This window comes from Anser brachyrhynchus (genome assembly GCF_964034855.1).
Source record: "Anser brachyrhynchus genome assembly, chromosome: 1".
Lineage (NCBI taxonomy): Eukaryota > Metazoa > Chordata > Aves > Anseriformes > Anatidae > Anser > Anser brachyrhynchus.
This window is the reverse complement of record NC_137694.1, coordinates 41,952,367-41,978,697: the sequence shown is the minus strand read 5'-3', so window position 1 is coordinate 41,978,697 and position 26,331 is coordinate 41,952,367. Positions and strand designations below refer to the sequence as shown.

General features: G+C 36.9%; 1 protein-coding gene across 43 annotated transcripts in view; it reads right to left on the bottom strand.

The window, feature by feature from the left end:
• The window catches only part of NAV3 (neuron navigator 3), a 555,833-nt gene that overhangs the window by 3,386 nt on the left and 526,116 nt on the right, over positions 1–26,331 (bottom strand). For 40 of the 43 annotated variants that reach the window (XM_080604524.1, XM_080604504.1, XM_080604505.1 and 37 more), the window contains 16 exons: positions 25,898–25,981; positions 24,302–24,413; positions 22,858–22,979; positions 22,239–22,259; positions 20,903–21,075; positions 16,996–17,149; positions 14,730–14,904; positions 11,182–11,279; positions 10,433–10,528; positions 9,964–10,132; positions 8,981–9,216; positions 6,816–6,970; positions 5,794–5,865; positions 5,183–5,379; positions 4,529–4,647; positions 1,617–1,820 (listed from right to left, as the gene is read on the bottom strand). In XM_080604524.1, coding sequence (XP_080460650.1) covers positions 1,617–1,820; positions 4,529–4,647; positions 5,183–5,379; positions 5,794–5,865; positions 6,816–6,970; positions 8,981–9,216; positions 9,964–10,132; positions 10,433–10,528; positions 11,182–11,279; positions 14,730–14,904; positions 16,996–17,149; positions 20,903–21,075; positions 22,239–22,259; positions 22,858–22,979; positions 24,302–24,413; positions 25,898–25,981 — 2,187 coding nt within the window. The remainder of the gene's footprint in view (positions 1–1,616; positions 1,821–4,528; positions 4,648–5,182; positions 5,380–5,793; positions 5,866–6,815; positions 6,971–8,980; positions 9,217–9,963; positions 10,133–10,432; positions 10,529–11,181; positions 11,280–14,729; positions 14,905–16,995; positions 17,150–20,902; positions 21,076–22,238; positions 22,260–22,857; positions 22,980–24,301; positions 24,414–25,897; positions 25,982–26,331) is intronic. The other 3 variants (XM_080604510.1, XM_080604513.1, XM_080604535.1) reach the window with 1 other exon arrangement.

Sequence of the window (26,331 nt, the reverse complement as noted above, 5' to 3'; positions counted from 1 at the left end):
CAGAAAATTACTTGGATGCTTGATGCCTAACTGCATATAACCATCAGGATTTTATTTGTATAACATCCACTTCTGCCAGCATACTCAGGGCTGCAAGCACTGTTGACATTGTGAACACAATTTTGTTGTTTTTAAAGGAACAAATGATCTGTCTTTAGAAAAAGAAAACAAAAAACAGACAAAGAAACAAACAAAAAAACAAAACAGACAATGAAATACCAAAGAGGCAAAGATATCCTTGTGTGTGTGTGTGCATTAAGCTCCTTTTCCTTGTTTGCTCACGAATCCTTACATCTCTATGGTTTCACCCCACACAGTTTGCAAAGCTTTCTCCTGGAATTGAAGAGTGTTTAATCAGGAAGCTTTTGCTGGAGGTTTATAAGTATCCATGCCTGAGCGTACTGGATACATGCAGTGGGTGTGTAACACAGCCTACTTGTGAAATGCCCTATTTCCTCAAGCATAGTCTTTGGATATGCTTGTGCTCCCCACATGCCAGTGTCTCTCTCCCGGTGAGCTCCACCTCAAGCCCTACATTCACAAGTTTCAGGCTTCTGATAACTAGCCGGATACAGGAAGCTGTAAGCAACTGATCACAGTGTGCAGGGAGCAAGCGTGGCTGGACACTGAACTCTGCCTGCCCAAGTATTTTCACCTTAGTGGAAGGGGAGGCATATTTGCTGGAAGCCTGGAAAATAAAATCTCTGGCAGCCTGAATCACAAGGTCAGTTACCCCAAGGCTTATGTTCTGGAAGACAAGAGGTCAGATGACTTGATTTCCCACATTTCCTTGGGGTTCAAGGTCTCGGTATGAGTACCAAACACTTCAAGTAGGCTGAGAAGTCGTTGCTTTAGCACTGATAAGAGTTAAAAACATTTTCCTCTAAAAGATTCCCTTTTTCAAAGGGCTACCTGTATTCCAGAGGTTCAATTCTCTAAAATAGTATTATGAATTATGATAAAGACTGTCTATAGAGAAAGTACTATACAGAAACAGCAGTTCAATATATGCAATTTAATATTCCATTATCAGAGGAGGCAATAGTAAACCCAAACATCTGGGATCATATTTAAATAAAACAATACATGGCACTTAGGGAAATAAACCTCTTATCTTTTAATGCCACTATACTTGCATTCCTTTACATTAAGACTGCTATATAGTCATCAGTTATCTTGAAATGTTCTGGGGAATGGGAGGATAGCAGTCTAATTTGCATTTCCACTAAATTCTCTCTGACAGCAAAGTTAGATAATGTGAGTTTCTCAGTGCTTCATTTATAGAATGTAGAAGACAAACAGTCCAACCTGGAAAGGTGTTTTCAGAATAAGCTGATTAATCAGATTGCTTAAGAGTGGTATCCAAACATTATAAAGATTTCTGGGCAGATGCAAAATGCATATTATTTAGGGACATATTAATGTGATGGTGATACTTGCCCTCTTGCTAGATTTTCCTATTATTTTCATTATTTCTTATAAACTGTGGTAGGATTCATTCTAAAAGCACACTTTGGAACAGGTACACAGTACATTTTTTACTGTACAGTGTAGAATTTAACATGTGACAGTGAAGTACATACTGAAAAACATTTTTCCCAAAGTTTAAATCTTACCAAGGGATCCCCCTCTGTATCAGTCTGTGGGGCATGTTTTGAGGTTGTTCCTTCTTTTGCTGATGCATAGCCTTCATAACCAACATCTTCTGGTCTTAACTGAAGTAATGATGGCCAGTCATGTTGCAGAGTTGCAGAGCTCCACGGATAGGTATCAGCTACCCACTTGGAGGGATCCTCCCAGGGTGCCCTCTTACCGTACATCTGTAGTGTGGATAAAGCACAGGTAAGTATCCTACAGAGCTTCCAGTACCAGTTGTAATAGCAGACAAAAGTCATCAAACACACCTAAACCATTTTAGTAAACGTTTTGTTTTCAAACATGCTCAGCACTCAGATACGATAAGACATTCAAAAGACCTCATCTCCATTAGTGCTCCTTCAATACCCAGAGTGGCTGCAAGTTGAAAAGCACTCCATAACTAGTGATACTTGTAGGCAACAGTGGGAGTTACAAGTTTTTGACACAACGAGCAATGAGACCTTTTGGTAACTTGCTTAAGGCGTATCAGTGAAATTAACTCAGACCTATCTAAAGCATTCAAGTTAATTGGATTTTGTTTGAAGTGAATTAGGAAGTGCCAGAACTGATTGTTCTCTTCTCCTGACAAAACAGGATGCAGAAGCAGACATCTGTCCACACCTTGAGATCTTTCATGAGGTTAATAGAAGAAATTCACAAAGGATAGATTTTCCCTACCATAAAGCATGAAAAGGCTTATGCATCTGGAAGGACAGGAGGAAGAAAAAATAAGAATAGTTTGTTTAGGAGGCCCAGCAGCTTCCTCACTAAGATGTGCTCTCCCCGCAGTGCTGCTCAGAAGCAACATGTTAACTGAGAGACCCTTGGTTGCTGCTTCACAGATTTCCTTTAGCTGTATTATGTGTGACAATGTGATAGTGACAATGACACATGTGGCTTGGGAGCCCGCCACCAGAGCTTTCCATGATTTCTCCCAGCTCAAACAGCTTCACACAGTCCAGGAATGAGTGTAACATTGGCAGAGGCGTTGAGATGGGCTGTACTCTTAATGGGAGTAAAACAGCGAAGGATTCTAGTGCTAAAGCCAGACAGATGAGTTGTGCTTATCATTATAACACCTGCTCCCAGGCACTTGCTGAATCCAGAGCTTCAGTTTAGGCAGCCAAGTTCCCTATATTGTGTACAGAGATACTCAGATGCCTTCTGCCCTACACAGAGGCTTGGCTGCTTAGCAGGTATCTGCTTAAATAAGCCAAGTGGAAATATTTCTCATGGAAGTAGCAAGCTAACTCCTGACTGTAGGCAGCATTTCCCCTCATCTGAGATGAACAGTAACTAAATCCTTTCTGGAATCTGGGGCAAGGTTTGTAAACTCCATGTCTGGCAAGTGTTTACAAAGTTTACAAAGTGCCATGCTAGAAAGTCAGTTTCTACCCTTCTCTGGTACCAGGAACATTTAACTATATCATAAAAAAGATTTCTGTTTATTATTAATGATGCTATTCTATGGAAGGCATCCAAAGCATATAAAAATTGGAATGGTTCACAAAACAACATATTTTCTTCTGTCTGCTGCCATCTTCTGCTCCAGAATTGAAGTTTTCATTTAAGTACCTACCCTGTATGCTTGGAAAAATATGAACATGAAGAATATCACCGCATTTTTATAGCTGATCTAAACAAGGGCTGTTAATCTCACTGTGGCTGTTTTATCAGATGTTTGGCAGTTTTTTGCACAAGGCATAAACACACTGTAATTCCCAGAGAGGTAAGCAGTTGTAGAAAAGTGTGAGATACTCAACAGGCAAGATTCAAAACCTCCATCGTCAGTATGTCACTATGTCAGTACAAGGCCATAAAGAAGCTGCAGCTGCTTACACAGTTCTTTGACTATTCCAAAACAATCCCCTTTGCACTGTGCAGTAATTTTTTTCACTGTTAGGAGTGGCAAAAATATAGCTTTTCCACAGTGCATCTTTTCAGAGGGCATAGAGTTGCACTACATGAAAGGAAAGGAAACAGGGAAAAGCCAAAAAAGAAAAAAGAAAAAAAGTCTGGATTAATTTCAAGATTTATGTTTACTCGAAAGATGTGCAATGGTCCTAAATCTTAACCTATATGGGGCAGCTTATAGTCCTTTATATGGTGAAACTAGTTGTAGCCCTCCTTCTATTAAAATTGCTATTAAACTTTACTAGTTCAGTAGCAATCAATGGAGACTGTTAAGAGAGTAGAACTGGTGTTAATGCCTGGAGAAGAAAGGATGGAGGGAATGGTGAACTAATAGCATTGATATCCACAATGAGAATTATAGTCAGGAGAAAACCTTTGCCCATACAGAGGAAGAACAAAGGAGAGATCAAAACCAGAGGAAATATAAATGAAAGTGCAAGATACAAGGGTAAAAAGGGACAGACCCTCATGTTCAGCAGGACCAAGGAGTAATCAATCTCAGTCTGGTTGGATCTTTGTTCACAAGCTTTTCTTCATATGCCTACATGCATACTTGTGTACATAGTCTGGGGAGGATCAGGCAGACCAATGCTCTTTTCTTACACCAGGGTAAGGGCTATTAACTCTCCCATGTAGAGGCTGGTTGAGACTGCCTTATACAGGGAGGCAATCTGAGCTTTATTAAGCATTGCTATGAATTCTGTTTAAACAGAGAAAAAAGAACCTTCCACCTGTCAAAGAGGTGAAACCCTCTTCATAAAATATTAGATATGCTACTGCTGGAGCAGGAACAGCAAAATTTTATACATCAGGTTATGAGCAAGTCAAAAGGAGCCCAACACTGATTTCTATAATCCCACCACAGATTTCTTCTTGTAAATCCAACAGCATTCACAATTGAATGCATTGGTTAAAAGTAACTTGGAGAAAGCCTATGAAACTAAGAAAAAAAAATGCAGGGAAGCAAATGACATACCTGAAGCCCTTCTCTCACTGCTTCCAGAAGATATGGCACCAAGGAGTAGTTCCAGAGGTCTGTGAACCACACTCTGGAGCCATCAACATCCATAGGACAAGGGAGGAAAAGGCGGGGACCTGAGAAGTCAAATTGTGTATTGAAAAAGTAGAACTAGGGAGCATACTGAAAATAATCCTCACAGAAAAGTAACACTGGAGTAAACAAACATAGAGAATACTAATACAGGGCTAAAGTATGGGACCTATCAGTAACCTGCTATTAAAAATGAAATAATGTCACTTTATCCAATTCTAAAGCCTGATGAACACTTAAAAGTTTTAATGGCAAAGTTATGTACAAAGATGATTTCTTGCTAACATTCCACCAGAAGACCTCAGGTACATATATATCTCCCACCTGCTAGTTTGCTAAATGAAGATAATTTACTTGAAAGTGTTTAGCAACCAACGCATAAATAACAAGAAATACATACTGTCTTTCCATTTTCATTTCAACCTTGCTGGCAACACAAACCAGTCAAATTCCCCACACTTATGCTGTATTTACCACTGAGAGATGAGAACTGTTAAAAAGAGAATTCAACCTTCAACCTTTAGGTCTTTAAAATGGTTAGACTACATCTTTATTTCAAACCACTCCACCAGGACTCACCAATGGTTACATCTGAAGAACTGTGTGTTTCTAGGAAGCTGTTGAGATGATGCCATGTTTTTGGGATCCAGTCAATGATTTTGATGAGCTCATTATTGCGTATGTTCTTTTCTATTTCAGTCTCAATCAGCTTCCTTCTCAGATATCTGCCCAAGAAGCCTTTAACAGGCTCTGTGTGATTAGCACATAGCACCCACCTGTGTAGAAAGGATAAATGTCAAGTAGCAATGAATAGCAAGTATGTAATTTCCTCTTAAACATACAGATGATGATAATGTCATAAACTTCTAAGTCTCGTGAGCCAGCACATACAAAACTGCTCTGATAAACCATGTTATTCACTGTTACACTTCCCATCAGGAATTCAAGGCATTGCTGAAAACAAATGGAATGCAAGAATGCCATTAAATTCATCATCTTGATAGAGATGCTGGAAAGTATCTTATCCCAAACACCATATTGAGACCTATCAGTACAGAAGAGCCACAGAAGCTAAAACAATTTGCTGTGATGAGACACAAGATCAATGTTTGTTGAAGAACTGGTCTGAGAAGCAGGGAGCTTGAAAGTTCTGTGCAAACATGGCCAGAGTAAAAACAGAGTGAATGTACCTGAAATTGTGATGCAGCTCCAGATTTGGTGAAGAAGAAACTCCCTGGTTCATAGTTCCAATAATATAAGGACTGGAAAGAGAAGTAGTATGTTTTGTTGAGGGAGAATCCTTTCAGATATTCAGAGAATATTCTTTATTCTTAGCTGCACTAGGCTAATTTTGAAGAAAATGTGGATATGTTGAAGTCTTAGATTTAAAATATTTCTGTAGTACTTTTTTTTTTTAAATGTAGTAACTTTTTTTTTTTAATGCTTATTCTTGCATGATTTCCCTCTCTGCACATTTGTAGTTTACTAGCACTCATCTGTAATAAAGAAATAAATGAGGCAACCCTGTGCTCATGTACCTCATTATTTTGTAGTAAGCTTAGAGTTTTAATTTCAGAAGGCAGTGAATCTCATGAGTAGGACATAGCATGCAGTGATTTTATGAAGAGAAATCCCTATGATGGTGCTTTTACAATAGAAATAGCCAATGTATTTGACCAGCAGAAGTCCCAGAAAACATTATTTTTTTATTCTTTCTTGGCAATAAAGGACAGTCATCAAGCTTCACACTTCTGTAGTACTACAGCTCACAAGAAAACTGTCCACCAGGTATAGAGCTACTTCTGCATGGATTCATGGGTTCACACATGTCCCACATTCTACTATTACAAAGTACATTTCTTTTTACTCTCTCATAAATTATCCTCAGGGTACTAATGAGCTTGTGTGATCTGACAGGGCAAAAGGGATAAGACCCTAATTCAGTCAAGGATTTAAGTACATTCTTAAATTCAGTGACACATTTACATCTCGCTGAGATAAACGTACGTCATATATATAAAGCAGGCACATAAGTACTTGGCTGAAGAGGGTCAAAATTATTGAAGTGGTTAAATTAAAAGACCCACATAGGGTCATAGCCTAAGGGAGTCTAATTTTTCCCGGAGATATTTTATTTTGCAAAGTAACAAACAGCTTTTACTGTTTTAATTGCAAAATGTGTGTGAAAGGGGAGAAAAGAGCTTCTACCTACCATTTATTATATTTACAATTGAGGAAACCATTGAAGATGTCACTTAGCGAACTGATGTGGTGGAGATTATCCAGAATTATGACCACAGGGAGGTCAGCACCATTGTTGTCAGCACTGCATTGTTCGGCTAGGTTAGCTAGGTATTGTCGCAGATCCTTCAGCAGGATTAATGAAAATCAGAAAAAAAAATATTAACCCAATTAGACCATAGATGCAATTTCAGGGGAAAAGATTTTCAGAAAGATAAAGAGGCTGCTACAGAGTTTCACCACTGTGGACAGTTCAGCTGGATGAGCACATGCAGGAAGACCTGCTTCTTAGACAGGACAACATTGAAGCCACATGCTAAGATGAACAAAGGCACTAAACTCAAGGCAAGTGACTGAAGCATACACATTCCTATTTGGTGGACACAGTCCTTAGAAACCTGCTGGCAAAACATCTTATCTCCACTGGAAAACAGGTTGCAATGAAATATCTTATACATTTCTATGAATGCTACATTTCTATGCATATATATATATAAACAAAACAAAAAGAAACAAACAAAAAAGCAACCCAGCTCCAAACTGTTACACAACCTAGGCATATTGAACTGCTTCCCCAGGTATCTCCTTTTACTATTCTCACTGAAAATCTGTTCAACCTCTTGGGGATACTCTATCACACCTCATAATAAAGTTCCTTGTGTAAATATTTTTTTGTCAGCTATCTGTTTAGCTGCCATTTATTGCTGGAGTAAAAGCAAGCTTTCTATAATCAAAACCTTTCATATTTTCCCCGACACTTTGTTGCCCTTGAGGGTCTGAGCTAATCAAGTTTCACAGCTGTATCCCTAGAGGTATCTAATTTTGTCAGTGTTAGGAATGTTCAATATTACGGCCAAAGTTCCTATTGCCAGTTCACTTCCTGGATCAGGGATAGCAGATTTTTTTTTTCTCTTTAAGGAGAATATGCAACCTTTTTCTTATTTCAAGAAAGACTTTTGTTTGGCTTTTTATGCTCAGGTGTCTTTAGGGAGCATCATGGTTTTCTTCCAAGAAAAAGTACCATCTGTATTATTCAAGCACACTTGGCATTTTACAATGATGTTTTTTCTTTTTTACTACAAACTCTATGTAAATTGTGTTAGAAACAAAGGAAAAGGAGAAAAAAACAGCCAACCAAAACTAAAACAAAACAAACAAACAAACAAAACCACAAACGAACAACAACAAAAAAAAAACACCACGTACAACAAGCAATTTTCCATCAACTCAGAAGTTTGCTCTTTCATGGGACAATATCTGTTATGAATGTATATATGGTACAGCAATAAAACATGAACACATTCACTGCCAAAGTAAAAGGCAACACAAATCCTCTGCATTAAGACAGAGAAAAGTGATGTCTTTACTGGAATGGTCCTCTCACCCCTTTGAGATCTGTGTATGCTTCCTTCTTATGCTATGCTAACATTCATTATTTTCTGTGCAAATCAGAAAGCTCTGGGCAAAACTTTTCATTTCCTTTCCTAGGGTACCAAGTTAGGTATACTATATCTATATAGGTATACAAGTTGAGTATACTATACTCAGTTTAGGATAGCAAGTGATTAGTATAACCTGGGTAATCATATTAGAAGCTTGATAATCTGAGCTGTGTAAATCACTCTGAATGTGACATGATACATTAAGTCATTTTAATATGGTCAGCTGCCTGACCAATTCATGTCAGAAACCATGGCAGCAGTCATATTTATGTAGTGTTTATTAAGAAGCAGCACCCAAGAGAGTAGTTCAAAATCCTCATTCTCAAACCTTCACTAACAATAAACTGCTATTACCACTACAGAAAAGGAAGTTAGACCAGCTTTTCTATATATCCAACCCTTCTGACAAAGGAATTACAGACACTCTAAGAACTGAAGTTACATAGATGTGTGACTCTGCATATATCCTTAAGATGAATTTCCTCAAATAAGGAAAAGTTCTGACTCCCTTCGCAGTGGTTTGTTTACAACAGAATGATCTGGTCTCTAGTATTCCCTGGAACTGGAGACTGAATCCTTGTAGAAAAAGATACTAACCAAGCAATACAACAATATGCCAATTAATAGGGTCTACTCTATATTCTCACTGAAAACAATATGAAGGCAATAGGATATCATTTCAATTGTAACTTACCTTGCTTGACTTGTGATCTACGTTAAAAGTTGCAATTGCATCCTCAGTTTTTTTCCTGCCAGACTTAGTTATAACATATTCAGCCAGCCTATTAGCTAAATAGGTCTTTCCTGTGCCACTGGGTCCCGAAAGAATAATTCTGCGATGCTCCATCAGTAAATTAAAGTAACGCTGGGTAATTGGCTTAGGAATTAATGTGTCAAACACAAAACTGTCCAAACTGTTTTCTTCCACTCCTGGAACAAAAGAAAAGAAAAATGGCTTGTCTTCATCCTTGCTAAGGTAAGTACAGGTTTGGCCCAGCACCTGATGATGTTGGTGCCATGCTCTAAAGCAAGGTGAGATACATCTTCCTAAATCAAACTCCTATCAAGGGTTTCATTACTGTGGAAATGCTTACACCCTTCCATAGGGCCAAAATATTAAGTAGTGTCAATGTCAGTGTGACTAGAAAGGTGGGAGAAAGGAAATCAAGGTAAATGTGAAAAGAAGGCTCAGCGAGGCAAAGGTGTGTGTTTCAGACACTGTAGGCAACGAAGATAAAAAAAAAAAAAAAGGTCAATGTGACAGCCACAAGGGTTGTTGTTTGTCACAACAATATATGGACAGTTCTTCTGAAGGCCCCCCTCCAACAGCAGATCCCTACAGCTTTTTAAGTGGCTCAAATTTCTCCTACGGTACTGGGTAATGCATAAACATTTTGATCATAATCTCTTTTTTGTTTGTGTTTTTGGCTACTGTTTAGAAATTTGTATTTTGCTGTTATTTGGCAGTCAGAAAATGAAAGGGATATTATTGGATTTGCCTCAAAATGCCCCACTTAGTTAGATATTGTACAATATCATACAGAGAGTTTGTGTGATAAATGCATCTTTGAACTGGAGACAAAATACAGAAAAGTCAGGACTTAGGAAAAGAATAAAGTATTGGGGATTTCAGTGAAAGACTGTACAGTGTCTGCAAAAATATTCTTAGGGTTTTACCTTTCAGGTTCACAGTGATGATGTTATTATCTCCAACCAGATATCCACAAGGCAGCAGTTCAGGCACTTCTAGGCTATGGGCTCTAATTACATCCCCTATAGAATAGCTAGCAATGCAGTCAGAGCTTAAACCCAGGCTAGTAGCTGGGTCCACTCGGAAAATATATTCCTGAAATTATATTAAAACATAAGATATAAACATAGATTAGATAGGTGGTTATCGAATGAAAGCAGTTTGAAAAATATTTTGGTACAGGTGAGTTCATTTGGCAAGGAGATTCTTGCAGTTATATTCAATAGAGAACTGACTATGATGATGAAAAAAACACAGCAACATTAATAATAAAGGTTAATACTGGTACTAGCTATATGTTTAAAAAAAAAAAGACTTAAGCCAAAATATAAAGGATTTTTCTTAAGTGAGAAAGACTATTGAATTAATACTTGAGCTATTTTTTCAATGCCTTACCTTAAAGAGACGCCTGATTACACCATCTAAAACGTCCCATTTTGTTTTTCCACTGACTCCGATTGATCCTATCAGATATGCATGTGTTTTTTGATCCTACAAAGAGAGATTTTGCAAACTGGACTAAAAATGGAGGCAATTAGTTTGCTATAAAGATTCACTGTTTTTCCAGTAAAGAAAAATAATATTTGGAATGTGATATTACAGCTTTGTTAATTGTCTCTGTGCCTGAAATATGTATAGATGATATTACTTTGGTATATCTTTATACAGAAGGAAATACAGTATCTTAATCTTCTCTAAAATTGGATCTGTATTTATAGAGAGCTGAATGTAAATTAAAGTTGCATAGTATTAGGAATATTTCTGCAACACAGAACATGAAAACACAACAATATAATTCCAAATTAATTACCTAGCAGCATATTCATAGTTGCAGACTAAGAGGCCAAAGGCATAAATCTAATTTATAGCTACTTTAAAATGGAGTTAGCAAGTTCCAGAACATCTTACTATGAATTAAACAGAGAATTGCTAGTGTCTGAGCCACCACAAAGGCAATAGGAGGCCATATGACATTAGTCTATGGAGAGTGTGTAACTGTACTGAGCATGGATGACAAAGGAAAGAGCTGCTGTCTTTCCAATATTTACTCAGTTCCTGAAAATACTGAAAAGAGCTTAGTTACTGTAATGCAAGATTTGTCAGAGCAGTAATACTGTGACTAGACCTTTGGATAATGAACTTACCTTGGCTCGGCTATAGCCCTTGTTTATAGTAACTAAAATTTTCACACTGTGGCCTTCTTTGTGGAGTGCTCCATCTGTGACATCATCTAACAAAATATCTGCAATAAAAGAAGGGACAAGATCAACCTGACAAATCACATAGTTATGCTTACCTCATCAGTTCAACACTTGCTCCAAAGGTTTTTTGGTTAAAAGGAAATGTTGACATCACAACAACTTGCAATCATTTTCATCTGTATTAATTCCTATTTTTCCTCTTCTCTTGGAAATGAAAACAATTTATAATTTGTCATTTTTCTTGAAGCAATATTATGGGATTTAATCATGTAGAAATGAATTGGGAAACCAGAAAGAAATGAATACTTGCATTACAATTTTGCCTTTGCTTTCTTTCTTGGAATTTGTTCAAAATAAACATACACCCACAAAGTAATGTTGTTTAAAACCTAAATTGAGTTTATACCTTTGGGCACTCATTGTGCCCTTTAGAATGCTGTCAGAAGAAAAACACCAAATCCTTGCACCAATATGTTTGCTGCTACATTAAAATAGCATTTTAATTTCTTTCCAGCTGATTTCTTTACCTTCTGTACACATGGTATGGACAAAGCGTTTTTTTTTTTTTTTTTTTTCCCCTGCAGTACAGGTTTACAAAGAGAATCCATTAGAAAATCACACTGCATTCCTCCAGAATATGTGACCCTGTATTTAGCCATTCCTCTAAGAAAAGCTTTTCGTTTTCTTGGAGGTAAAGAGCAATGCTCATCTGTGTTGTGCCTCTGTTTCTAGCTCCTCTATCTGCTCACTAATTCCTAAAATGAGAATTATGGACGTATTTCTTACTGAAGACTGAGCCTGCAGCTTTATTGCAGGGGATAAAACTGCTGCCTCTAGAAGTTCTCTCAGCAATTTTACTGTTAGACATTTAAACTAACTAATAAATTAGGAGAGAATATGGATTTGCATTTTCTTCAAAGGTCAGCACAGTAATCCACTACCCTAAATCCTGCTCATTCTTATTGTGGTGACTGAAGAAATGCATTGACTTCATGTCATAGTTTGCACAAGGTTAGATATCATCCCAATTAAAGAATGTGCCAGTGAGATTTAGTCACGTAAGTACTTGCTCAAAGCCAAAACAAAAAAGGCTTATCAGTATGAGTTCAATGAATGTATTATATATACATCCTTATAAAAATTTTGACAATCTACCACCAGACCTATAAAGTAGAGATCTAGAAAGCAGATTCTGTTGGATTGCTTATTTATTGTTTATTTATTTTTAATGGATCAGATGAAGAAGCATTTTTGTTGTGAGCTTAAACAAATCAAATCTATGCCTGTTTTGTTCCCAGAAGCCAGTTCTTCTGTGCCACCAACACTAAATGTTTCACTTCACTTGTTTTGCATTTTGTCATATATGACAAACCTTAAGAGTTTCCATAATGTCACAGTTCATCTGAGAGCAATTTACAATATCTCTGATCCTCCTCTGAAACGTTTCCAAATGACCCTCAGGTAGCCTTTCAAATGCAGTTTTCTGTAAGTCTATAGGAATGAGGCACCAAAAATTTCCCTCTACTACTGAGAGCTCTCTCTCACTGACACAAGGGGCTGAGAAGAAATGTCCAAGGGGGTCTAATTTCAGGGGAGTGCCAATTGTTTTAACTACCTCTTGCTCGGCCCCATCCCTAGCTATGTTATGGTGGCCCCAGAGGAGCTTTTGTTAGAGCTCTGGCAAACTTTTCATCAAACGCTACTGAGAAACTCCTGTACTCGTTCTTGTTTGCTGTTTTTTCACCTATCTGGAGGAGCTGGTCATACCTCTGGGAAGCAATGAATAGCTTTGGTCATTTCCAGTTCACACTGGTCTCCCACTAAGTGCCATGGCATTTGTAGTGTGATGAGAAAAAGCCTGTGTTATCTCTCTCAGGTTAGTTCCCAGCATGTTTAATCTCTTCATATCTCAGGGACTTTTGATTGATAGTACTTCAGCTGCCTCAGAAACTCCACAGGACTTGGTATGAAGCTGTCACCCTTCCAAGTTCTCTGGCACAGCAGCAAAATGATACTCATGATGATCAAAAAGTCTGGATTCATAATCAAATGAAATCCTCCACTCCTCATTAGGCACCCTTATTTCTTTAATTTCTTATAACCAAAAGTAATTACTTCGCATGCTAGAAAAACATTTTGAACCGATAACACAGAAAATTATATAAAGCTTATATTATGTTTATTCCTATATCTACACAGAGTTAGAGTCAAGAGACAAAGTGCTAATAGCTGTTATTCATGAAAGAGTTTCTATGATTACCATTTAAAAAATCTACTCTGCTTATTTATTTATTTATTTTAATGTGTGCACACGTGTGAGCAGGGGCAATAGGTAAATGTTTTCTCCCAGTTTTTGTGACACTCTGTTGTATACCACAGTCCAAGTTGAGTTCATCCATTCTAAAAGTTAAAACTGGTTAAAAATAATAATAATAAAAAATGGTTGGGATGTAAATAAATACATACTGATTTTCATATAAAATTTGATATTAGCCAGAAGAAATATTCAAATACCCATGTAATCAATGACTGGCAAGATAATATAACTAACTGCCAACCCAAATTACAGTCAGGCAGTTTGGCACGTTCTCAGCTGTAGTCTTGCCTAGACTCTTTCTACAATTATTACCCACATTTTTACTGCTTCCAGAGACTGCATTATACTTTCTGTGGAGTCTACGCTAATGAGCGCTGCTCTGCTTCTGCTGTGCTCCTGGTTCTAATGTTAGAGACAGCACTTCTGTTTCTTGGCTACGTTATCAAAACAAGTGTAGAAGGCTTATTATCATAAACTCTATGACATGGAAAATAATCAAATGTTAATGTTCAGGATGTGGATCGCAGTTCTGCTTGCTTTCTCTCATTCACAGAAGACAATGAGAGTGCTTAATAAAGCAGGCGGGTTTGGTTCCTGTCATGAATGGTGATTTGGTCCAACATAGGCTAACTAGATATACTACGTAAAAAGAGTGTAAAGGATAAAGCTAACTGAGAACACTCTCTGCTTCAGCTGCAAATACGAAAAGAAGTTAAGGGAGCTAACTGAATAATAAAAATACAAAAACAAAAAGGAAATAAAGAAGGAAGATTTCATGTACTATGTTCATTTGTCCCATATGGACAAGAGAATATATATATATATCTATAGTTGTCATATACTGCAACAAATACTACTCTTTTCAAATCACTTGTAAAACAGATGATAAAATAGTATTGTAAACTAGGTAGGTAGAGAGTATCACTGCTAGGAACTGAGCAAACAGAATGAGCAGTCTGCTGTTAGCATTCAGAGCCTTCTAAAAGTTAAATTTTCAGAAATGTCTGCCAAGATCATTCTTCATCTCGATTAGTGAATATGTATCTAATGTTCACGAGTGATATGAGGCGTATTAATTTTCAGGCATGCCTCTGCTACATGGCCCCTTAAAAGGATGAAAACTAATAAATTCTTACTAATTGCTGAGGCATGCATGTGCTCAAATTATGTTTACCTGATGTTACAGATTCTGTGATGTTTAAATTGTTCAGAGAAAGTCCTAGTGACTGCCGTGATGAAGAAGATGATGTGCTGCTTGAAGATTCTGATGACGGCCGAGCAGGCTTTCCAGTATTTCCAGTCTCTGCCTTTAAACGATCATTTTCAGCTTTCAGTATCTCTATTTCATTCTGTATTCATAAGAAATCAACATAAAAGCACAGGAGGTTACTCTTTCAGAAAACCACTGGCAGTGCTTATCCTGGTGCCTGCTGTTCACCTGCAGGAGATAAGTGGTTTAGCAGTTTCATGGCAGCAGGCAGTACTGTATCAGAAGTAAAAACCCAGAGAGTGAAAGCTGGATTGCCTTCATTTCTGAAATGAAGGGAAAAAACCCTAAGACCTTGTTCTAGCTTTTGCCTTGAGACAGTTCCTAAACACCACAATCTTCAATTTTCTGTGCTTCTAATACTGTTGACTACAGTACAAGTGTGATGAGAAATTCCTCAGCTATCCCCAGTTTTAGAAGTTATTTTTAATCACCAAAAATCTTAGGTCAGTTAAAGTTGTTAAAATATTAGATATGTCAGTGTTCCTAAGGTCATAGAAATTATTATTGCCATTGAAGGCAAAATTTAAGCAACAACTTCACAGAGGAGAAAAAAATAATAATATAAAATAGAAATTCATATTTTAATAGTTTCATAACCCTCCTTAGTATCAGATAAGACTTTCTGATCATTCAAACATGAGATTGTTCATGTAATGGCCAGCAAACCCCCTTTGATGAAAACATACAGTGACAGATGAATCAGCACAACTAGGAAATTTTTTTAGCTAAATCCTCAGTGGTGCCAAGTGATTACTGGATGTACAATAATAAAATGAAAACAGCCTGGGAACAGCCTGGTACTAGCTAGATCTAGTTTTCAGTTGCTTCACGAAGTGTAGCACAAAGCAACTGCTTATTCTTGCAGACCGTTTTGCACATCACATTTAATTCCACATTCATTAACATTCTGCTAAAAGTCCTATTCTTTTATGAAGGCTGTTTGGCCGGCCCATTGTAGAAGTAAATCATAAGGGATGGCATCACACACACAAAAAATGCAACTGCTACAAAAAGATTAGATCATATAGGCAAAAGTGAGAAGAAGGTGAAAGGGAAGGGCCAAACAAGCAAATATTGACAGAAAAAAAGAGGTTAAAGCCCCAGTTTAGCCTTGGGTTCACATCAGGAACTACAATGAAATGTGGTTTGTAATCTCAATCTACTCTGCACTGTATGCTGCTTAATTACACAATTCTTAACAGTATTCCATTCAGCTGTGCTTTAGATTTTTAAGATGCTTTGAATACACACAGTATTCTTTTTTCTTTCTTACCAATCCAACTTTTTCCCCTTCCCAGTCCCCATCAGTTCTCCAAAACATCACCAAGTCTGTCATATCCAAGGTGGATGTGTCTTTTGGGGAAAACTTGAGAAGAAGTGATGATTACCAGCGACAGCATCTGAGGTAGTCGCTTCTGCTCAGCTTTGGTGAAATTCAAACTTTGGAGGCATGTGAGCAAACTAGAGCAAACCTCTCTGGGGATTTCACTTGGTTTAGGTCCTTGTAGCCTGATTTAAGACTGTAGAGCACAGATCTGCTGAAGGATTTATGTCACACTCTGTGTGGATGTTGTGGATACTTTTGGGCACCCTCCGTGACACTAGATAATTTTATGTGGGCAACAGAGCTGAGTCCCATAAAGCTCCATGATCCAGAGAAGAACACTGACATTCTTTCTATATTTTTTCAGCCTTGTGTAGGGGAAAATCTTCTGACAACAAAAAATGTCAGTGATGCTGGATACAATAATTTAATTAAATTTCATATAGTTTGCTTCTGCAAGCCATGAGTAGGTTAGGAATTAGACACGATGAGAGGGTATGCACATATTTCCCCCATGGCTGAAGCATTAAAGTTCTGTAGAAATTTGCTTGTCTGTCATGTAGATTTCCCCAGCCATAGGGTTTAGATAACAAATATCATCCGGGCACGGATAATACCTTCTTCCATCACTCCTAAACATTTTAGTTATTAATATAAATGCTAAGACTATTATTATCATTCTAATAGTGAACACTTATCATACCCATCTGTTGGAACTATTGTCCAACTGTATTAGAGCAGTTTATTTTGTATCAACATTTTTTGGTACCCAAAACAAAACAAAGAAAATACACCAAGCATTCCTTTGGTATGCGCCCCTGTGATCACTTAAACTACTGCACTGACCTGCATGCGGTTCATGGCTTCCCGAATCTGATCCAGATGATGTGCAGAGCTGAGGGCTTCAAGACGAATGTCCGTTAATTTTAGCTCTTTCTCCCTCAGCTCACTCTTTAGCTGAAGAATAATTTCAGCCTCTGCCTCTGTGCACTCACAGATCCTAAGGAGGAGCAGGAAACAGGCAAGAGATTAAAGGAAGGTTCTCCCCCCAAAGCAGTGTCATTACTAAATATCAAAGTACAGAAAATGCTTGCTGCTGGTGAAACCTGAGCGTGAAGAGAGAATCCTATCATGATCCAAACATGAAAAGGCTCAAATTGCAAATTAAAAAAAAAATAAAAATAAATAAAAATAAAAAAGAGGAAAAGAAACACCTCTCCAGATGAAATGATCAGCCTGGTTTATACCTCTTTAGTTTATTGGATAGTTCACTATGGTGAAAAAAAGCTGTTAAAAATTTTTCAGACGTCTTTCTTTGACTGTGCATCACCCATGGGTTATAACTTGATTTTATATCTGCATTGTTGCTTTGGTGTAAAGGTTATGATTTTCCTAAGTAGCAATAGTAAGAACTGAAGTATGCAGTACAGATCATTAGGCAATAACAATATTCTCTGTTTTGAACAGTACACAAAGAGACAGACCTTGACATCATGATCTAGAAGATTTTATCTGTACTGATTTTGATTTGTCTTTTTGCCTATGGTTTGCCATTTGGAAATATATGGTGTCTGAAATAACAGGATTTTTTCATAGTTTTTTTTTTTTTTTTTCACTGAAAGATAGGATTAAAAGCAATCTCCATATGATTATTTTTGTAAGCATTAATTTTAAGGGAAGAAACCATTTTATTCTGAGAAAAGATAAAAACATGACTGGCCTAGGCATCCAGCCTGTCCAGTTCCTATTTCAGACTGTTTTGGCTCTATGTGTCTATCAGACCTAAATCTGTTGCATAATAGAACCAATAGAAAATAAAACACTGAATTTTGAATACATTGTTATACTGTGCAATATTTTCAGCCAATTCACTAAATGTTACGTATTCTTTATTACTGTCACTGTAAATAGTTAATATTTGCAGAACAATTTAAATATAAAAAAAATTTTATAACAATAAGTATTATTATTGTGATTATTACTACTAATATACAAACAAGAAACAGAGCTCAAATGTAATTGCCAGAATGCATGCAAATGCATTTTGGGAAAGAAAATGCAGCACTCTTCAGGTCAGCAGTTGAGTATACAATTCCATGCCCCACACTCAATTTTACCGGGATCTATGCTTGTAGATCACATGGCCGTTTTGCCTTTTCTTTGGTGGCCAGCCTAGAGAGGACCTGCATACACACGTATTGGACAGATGCAATTGGAAGAAAGTAAAGGTAATGTTTTAGAATATGAGACTCAGGGAAAGAAAAAATATATAAAGAAACTGTAAGCAAGGGGAAGCTGATGAGTTCATGGCAAATGAAAATATGGCAAATTGAAGAAGAAAAATAATATTATTCACAACATGTACAAATATTTTAAATGTGAGTAAAAATGAATAAAGGCATTTACTAGGATTTTATTTTCCAAGTATTATGGTACAATTCTTGGTTTGAAGTGCCCATAACTACACTAACAAAGTAAGAAAGGAAAATTTCTTTACATGCATATTTTAGCTCATATAGCAACTTGGACATCTGGGAAGTCATGTATCTATTTGTTGGCTATTTTTTTTTTCCCCGCTGCATTTTGAGGGTGAAAAGGAATGAAAATATAACTTGACAAGCCAGCTTCATAGAAGATAAAAATGAAGCAGAAAGCCTGGGTCTGGTTGTGGAAGAAGCAGGAAGATGCTGAGTAGACTGCTAACACAAGCAGAATGGAAGCAGAAAGTATGAATAAAATTTTCTTTTGCAAACTCTGGAGCTTGTCAACACTCAGCTCCTACTACTGTGAAATTCAACAGGAAGTTCAGATTTCATCAAAAGGAAGAAAACCAAAAAGATAAGGTTGCATTCCTGAGCAGTCACAGAAAGAAGCTCAGAATCCTGATCTGACTTCAGACAATGACTCAGGGTAGTACGAAAGAAATAATTTTATTCTTTCTACCTTGTGACAGTCTCGGGATTCAGAAATAATTAGGTTATTTTGGGTAAAGGGAGCTAAGCCATGATATTTAAACAGAGGTTGCTGTCAATTACAAAAACTCTTGAAAGAAACAGAATTTTAAATGATGCAATAGAAAACAGTCTTTCAAAGAAAGTAATGTTATCAGTATAACAGACAAATAAATTAATCTAAATAAATACAACTTATGTGATCTCCCCATGGAAGAGAAGGAACCTATGTTTTACTATGTAGAAAGGTCACAATAAAAAAAAAGGGGGGGGGAGAGGGTATAATAAGATCAGAAAGTTTTGTGTTCAGAAATGTTATAGAGGAAGAACTAGAAGTCTATGAACTGTGTGGAGATTAGGAAGTCCAGACGCAGAGACAACAATGGGAAGGCCTTGGGATAAAAGACTAGACGTAGTATTGCCCTTGATAAATTCAAGGGACCTGCACACCTAGAGAGCAAATCAAAGAGACAGAGAAAAAAGCAGGGTTGGAGGAAAGAAAACAGTTTAAGGTTATGAAAGCAGTTCTGTGAATCATTAATAGACAATGTTGTTGATGAACAGTGTTCTGTTTAACTTCAGCCACTTTCTATTAAGTCTTTTACTAGTGATTTTAAAGTTGATAACAAACGAGATTCGAGGGTGCCAAACATGTAGAAATCCTCCCCCCACAACATACATATACCTGAAATCATAAAGGTTTCCTATAAAAGACACAATAAAACTAGACAGCTAGATGAGATACTCCTTAGTAGGTTGCACAGAATGTGTAGAAAGAAAAACTTACTGTGGAGCAGTTCCTTTTGTGGGAGTATTTGCTGTCAAATTCCTAAACCTAGTAATAAAAATCCTTCGAGTCTATCAAAAACTGATCATTAAAGGCACCTACCTAACACAGGGAAATTCTGCTTGAAACCTCAGCAATTAGTCACTACAATAGAATTCCCTGGGTACTTTAAGGAAGAATAGTCGTGCTCTGATTATTCTCAGTCAGGACAAGAAAAGGAAGGCTGGCACCAGTAGTATGCATTTGAGAGTGCATTCAAAGAGTCTGATTTCCCCACACTGGAAAAAGTTAGGAGTTTATACAAATGAAAAAAAAAATGTGGAAGAATATGAATGAGGACTGAGAAATCTGTAAGAATGTATTAGAAAGAAAAAAAAATCCACAAACTACAAACAAGCAAAAAAACAAGTAAAGATGATTTCATAAAGACAAAATGAGACAGCTTTTGATTGATGACTTGTTCTCAGCCTTGACACAGTAAAGATGTTGATTTGAATAAAAATAAAAAATAAAATAACATCCTGCAAAGAATTCCAAGCTGTAAAAGAAGAGGAAAAAGTTTTTTAAAGAAGTTAGGAGTTATGAAATAGAGAAAGTAATAATGAAAGGATGAACATTTTGTAAAAATCCAAAGCTAGCAGGAAAATAAAATAACATTGTTTAGCATGTCGGGGAGAAAGGCAACTGCAGTATTTGGCCTTTACTAAATGGATATGATCAAGTTGTTAATGGTGCAGGAAGAGCACAACATGAGCTTTTGGATATTCATTTGTACAGAAATTTGTACCACTAGATAATTTTTGATAAAGGCTGTGAAAGGAAGGAAAATCCTAAGAAAACGCTGTCGGTGTCTAAATGGAGTGAAACTTGCAAGAAACCTAGCAAATGAATGAAGCAAGGGAGTAAAAGATCTCAGCTGTTGGCAATGGTTTCTGATTTGCAACACATTTGAGGAGGCCTGTCTCACAGTCCATCCAATCTGGGAAGAATCATTTGCCAAGAGAGAGAAACTTACGCAGATGCTGACTGTGATGGTTTCATTGATGTTGCCCCACACTCTCCTGAGCTGTGGGGCAATTTGGGTGATGAAGGAAGGGAGGAATCTGTCAGCTCTTCTATGTCAGAATGTGAGGAAGGAGGCTTGGTGGACTTCTTCTTTCCAAACGCCTGTTTGAAAGAGCTCCTTAGCTGGAAAACAAACATAGAGCAAGATAATTTTCCTTGTCTCGGCAATTTGCATGCAGGTCATGTTTCGAAGAGTTAGTTTGCAGATGCCATCCTAGCCACTGCCTGAGGTCAGTATACAGAAGCAAGGTATTAACATATGCAACACAGTATCTCTAAAAACATGATACAGTGTTTTGTTTTCATTTATTAATCCAGCACAGCGCAAACGTAAGTCTATGGAAAAGGTGCAGGTATGAGTGGTGCAGCTATGGCAGAGGGGTGCTCATTTAAAGCCATTAAGCCCCAGTGGAATCCCATTCCCATGGCATTCCCTTCCAGGGCTGGCTTTAAATAACCACTTCACATCTAGAGCAGGCAGAACCTGCTCCTTCTAAATGCTGAAATGAAAAGACAAGTCCAATTTACTGGGTTTGCCAATTAACTTTCCTGTTAAAAATTTGAATGATCAAACTATTTCAATGCTACGATTTGGATCACAAGCGAGAGGGCTTAAGCTGGGACATGAGGCTTGCTTTGCTGTACTACTGAGAAGAATGTTAGCTGAAAGGTATCTACTCTTCGCTGCAGTTTCCTTTAGAGTAGTAAGATCTTTGAATGTGAAAGCATTGCCTTTTCTCTCTAGAAGCTCTTACCAGTATCGAAAAGGGACAGAATAGCCAAAGAGCCATTTACTTCAGGAGCCAAGATGACATCAGTTTTGTTTGCAGTGAGTTTTAACTAGCCCATTCTTTGATACCTTTGTCTAAATACAGAAGTTAGTCATCTTTAGGGAAAATGTGTTGTTTAATTTATTTATTTTCAGAAAGGTGTTCTGATTTAAAATTGAGTAGAACTCAATGACAAACCTCTATAAAAATGAGGTACTCAAACATGTTATGTTCATGATATAATTGGAGAGTGGGGAGTGTGACCACTGATCAGAGAAACATTGTTTAAATATTTTCCAGATCATGATATCTAACAAGAAAGAAATGGATTTTGGCTACACTCCCCCTTTCTATAGTCTAAACTTTAAGATTAAAATGAATAGAGGCAAACTGAGAAGACATACAAGATAATCTGTTTTAAGAAGGTATAAAAGCCTACTGCCAAAATAAATAGCAATCATGCCAAGATAGGGTTCTTTATAGATGCATGCCAAATTTTCCATGGTACATATTCACCTCACTTCCTCTAGAGTTCACCTTGCAGAAACATGAAAGAGTGTGGAATTACAAATCAAGGGAATGAAGGCTGATAAGTATTTTAAAACAAATGTTTATGCAGGTAATATTAAAAAAAAAACAAACATATTTTCTTCTTTATTTAATGTAAGTATTTGATTAAACCCTTAGAACTATATGGTATTTGTGTGTTCCAGCTGAGAACCATCTTACTTTCTTTAAACACCATACTAATTTTACATGAGAATTCTTAACAGATTTCAACTCCCTTCAAAGCTGGGTAAAGTATTTGACTCAAGCTTTTTAGTCACTCCTGCTGAATTAAAATTAAACAGGTTTTCAGTGTGGCCCAGAGATATTTTGGGTCATAACAGCTATTTTAAGGCCATTTGCACTTCTTATTTTTATTTTAAATTATCCTGATTTATGCAAAAAATTCCCCACTGTTATTCAACAATTTTTAGTTTGCTGGTAGTGTCACAGTATGGGTACAAGTGAATTGCTTTGCATCTGTCTGGCCCCACACAAATATTGTAGATGAAATGGGCCATTATGCTACTCACACGCTAGGGAATGACATAATAGCTAAAAGACAGGTTAAAACCTGCTGAGCACTTACCCAGTTTTTCTTTTTCTTCTTCTTGGAGTCAGCATCATTACCACTGCCAATGCTTGAGTGGCTCGTCGCACTGTTGATGCTGGAAACACTCTCTGAAGAATGTTGCCGTCTTATACGTAAATCTAAAGAAAACAAAATACATTGAAAGCTATCTGTCTAGGTGACACAGCCTCTGCTTCAGTATAATAATCATTTTTTATATTTATACAGCATCCCACTCTTCAAATGGAGTCTAAATGCACATAAATGGCATTGATTCTTATTGTGGCTTGGATCCAAGATATTGCAGCCCATGAGAAACCACATGGGAGTCAATGGGAATATACACAAAACACTTATGTGCTCCTCTGGACTGGGAGGCATGAAAGCAGTGGTCCCACACAGCAATCTATGCAGGCATAACCTCATAGCAAAGTAGCTTCTGTTACAGACAGATTAGTTGAGTTATTACCATCACATGTACTACAGTTTGTTTGTTTGTTTTCCCTGAGGAGTATAGGCACTATGTGACTTGTAGCAGGGTTTATCAGCATTCAGATGCTACATTCTAATATACCATGATGGAAATAAGCAGGCAAGAGTTCATTAAAAACACATGAAACAAAATAAGAAGTGGAGAATATTAAAAAGATTGGTGAGGCTTTTGAGTTTCAATTTCTTAAAAGCCTCTAATAACTATAAGTTAATCACTGGAAAATATTCTTGCAAAACATATCCACTATATTCCAAGGAAAACTACTTTTTAAGCTATTTTCTACTTCCTAGAAGTTAGCTTTGCTATACTTAAGTCATGCAGTGAAATGACCTCAGGGCGAGCATCTAATTTAAATAATGACCTCTTTAAAGAAAGATCAATGGCACTTTCAGAAATGAAGGCTGTTATTTCTTTTTTTCTTCAAGTAATTCCTTTGCTATTGCTTATCAACAGACATTTCTGAAATATATATTTATCATATAACATTTGCTAAACTGCAATGAAACATTAATTCAGAATCTGGAATTTTAAATGTCTGCTTCCTGTAATGATTTGGCACCTTGTGAAGTGAATAAACTGAAATTAGTCTGTCTCTTAATGATTACAGCAACTTTCCAACCTACATCTTACACTGGATTTCTAAGGTATAACTATGTTTTGCTGTAAGACTTCACTAGTGACTTGGGAGAACTTCAATACCCAACTATGGTGACAGGGTTAACTCTTGACACTCAACAATTCATTCCTGGCCACCCAGTTTTGAGAAGACAAAGCTCCAGGAACTCTGCAGCAAGTAGGAAGCACATGCAAGGTTTCCAGTTGTGGAAACCCACAAGAATGCCTACCATTCACTTCAGAATGTGCTTGCCCTTGCAACAGAGTCCTGAAAACAACAGAAAAGTAGTGACTTAGCCTTTTTTTTTCCTAGGGAGAAACTCTGCACTTATTTTAATAGTGACAAAAGCATACCTTTGTGGGTATGATCAGGACCATTCAAGGCTCCTTGAATAGCAGCTTGCGCAGCAGAATTCTGGGCTTTCAGCATTTCAATGGTTTCCCGTAACTCTATAAGCTCAGATTCCTGTGGGAAGAGCAAAGAGAGCTTGAAATATATGGCACAAGAACAATGTTTATCTAAGCTAAAAAGATAAGAGTGGTCAAAATGAAGTTCATGGGACTGCTTGGGTGAATATAAGGGCAACACTAACTTCAAGTAGAATTCATTTTTTCTCTTTGAAGATATTAAACTCAACTTATATTTACTTTTGTATTTATTCTATGCAAAGTTATCACGATATTTGTATGGAAACCAACTTTAAAAAAACAAAAAACATTAATAATTCAATTACAAACAAACAAACAAAAATGTTTAACAGTGACTGTCTTGCAGTTTAAAGAAAAACTACTCCAGTACAGGGAGTTCTGTACCAGAATGCAACATCAATTTTAATTAAAAAATAGCTTTTCTTTTACTGAATCATTAAACCTCTCCTTCCAGCCCTTATTTATATAATGAAGATTAAAGGAATTTAACCTCAACAGTAGAGAAGAGAATGGAAGGGACATGTTCCAAGTCTTTTGGGGAACAAGCTTGCTTATGAGATGATTTATTTCAATGTCACTTTTTAATCTCTTCTGGAAAGAAAACCTTCTGAGGGAAATTATATTTTGTAAAAAGTCAAAAGTTTTTTTTTTTTTAATTCCTATTTATTTATTTTGCTTGAGATGTAAAACAACAACAACGAACAGCAAAAAACACAAGCAATACAAATATTTTCTATCCATTTCACAATTAGTCTTGCCATTTTTCATTTGTTGCTGCTCAACTACACTGTGAAATTTTATTTTTATACACAGCTACACTGACTCTAACGGTGAAATAGCTCACAGATATACAGTTTCTTTCATAGCTTGTCTCAATGAGGCCTTTTTGTTTACAGGATACTGCTCAAAATGACTAAGGGCAGAAAACAGTTACAGTAGTTCAATCCTGGTAGGTGCTAAGCACCCTCTTAATCCTCAACTGGGTACAAAGCCTCACGTTAAATTTACTAGCTATCAGGTTTAGATTTTTTCCCCAACACTCACAACAGCACAGTGAAAACCAAAACTGTTTCTAAGCAAATAGGATACCCAACCTGCATTTACACTGAATGGACTCTACTCTACTTTAAGTAGAGTCCTTCCCTTTCTGTACTGATTTACTGATGTTATTCTGACAATGTTGTCAGGCTGGAATGAAGCACTCCAGTAGGTTATGATCTGTCTTTGTTACAAGATCTTTCAATATGGATTAAACCTAGAGTCACATATGTTTTAATTAAAATCTGGAAACAAAGATTTTATCTTCAAACATTTCTATGATATTGTCTGGGAAAACCTGATGCTGCAGAGTTTAATTCTACTGGAGCTTTATGAAGATTTGATAGCAATGGCCATTAAAGAAAGATCTGTCTGTCTTATTGTCACAGCTGTCCCTGTTTCCTTTCAGTGTTTTTTAAACAAAACTCTAATATAATCTGCTGACTGCTTTCCACATTAAAGCATCTGCTTTGGTAAACGTACCTTTTGTTCAGCTGTCATTGTTAGACTTTGCAATCGTCCGGTCATATTTCCCAAGCTTTTTTCAAAAGCTGCTACTAGATGAGCCTGTGAAAGTAACAGAATACAACATTCGTTGTTAGATTGGGTCTTCAATGCACTGTGAAACTTCCAGGAATATACAGGAGGCTTTGTACATTTTGACTGGACAAACAATACCTGGCCTTTGTAAAACCCAGCACTTCTACTCTGGGCTTTCTCAAAGATCTATTTCTTTTTTATTATTATTATTATTATTTCCCCTCCAAGCGCATCTTCTCCAATGCTTTTGTATTAATTTTAAACTCGGACTGAACAGATGTGAAGCAGCCAAGTGAGGCCAGTGCTCCTCAGGCTTCTTTAGCCCCCAAGGAGCCTAGCTTAGCCTGGAAATGAATTATGGATTTAAAGTCCTGTTT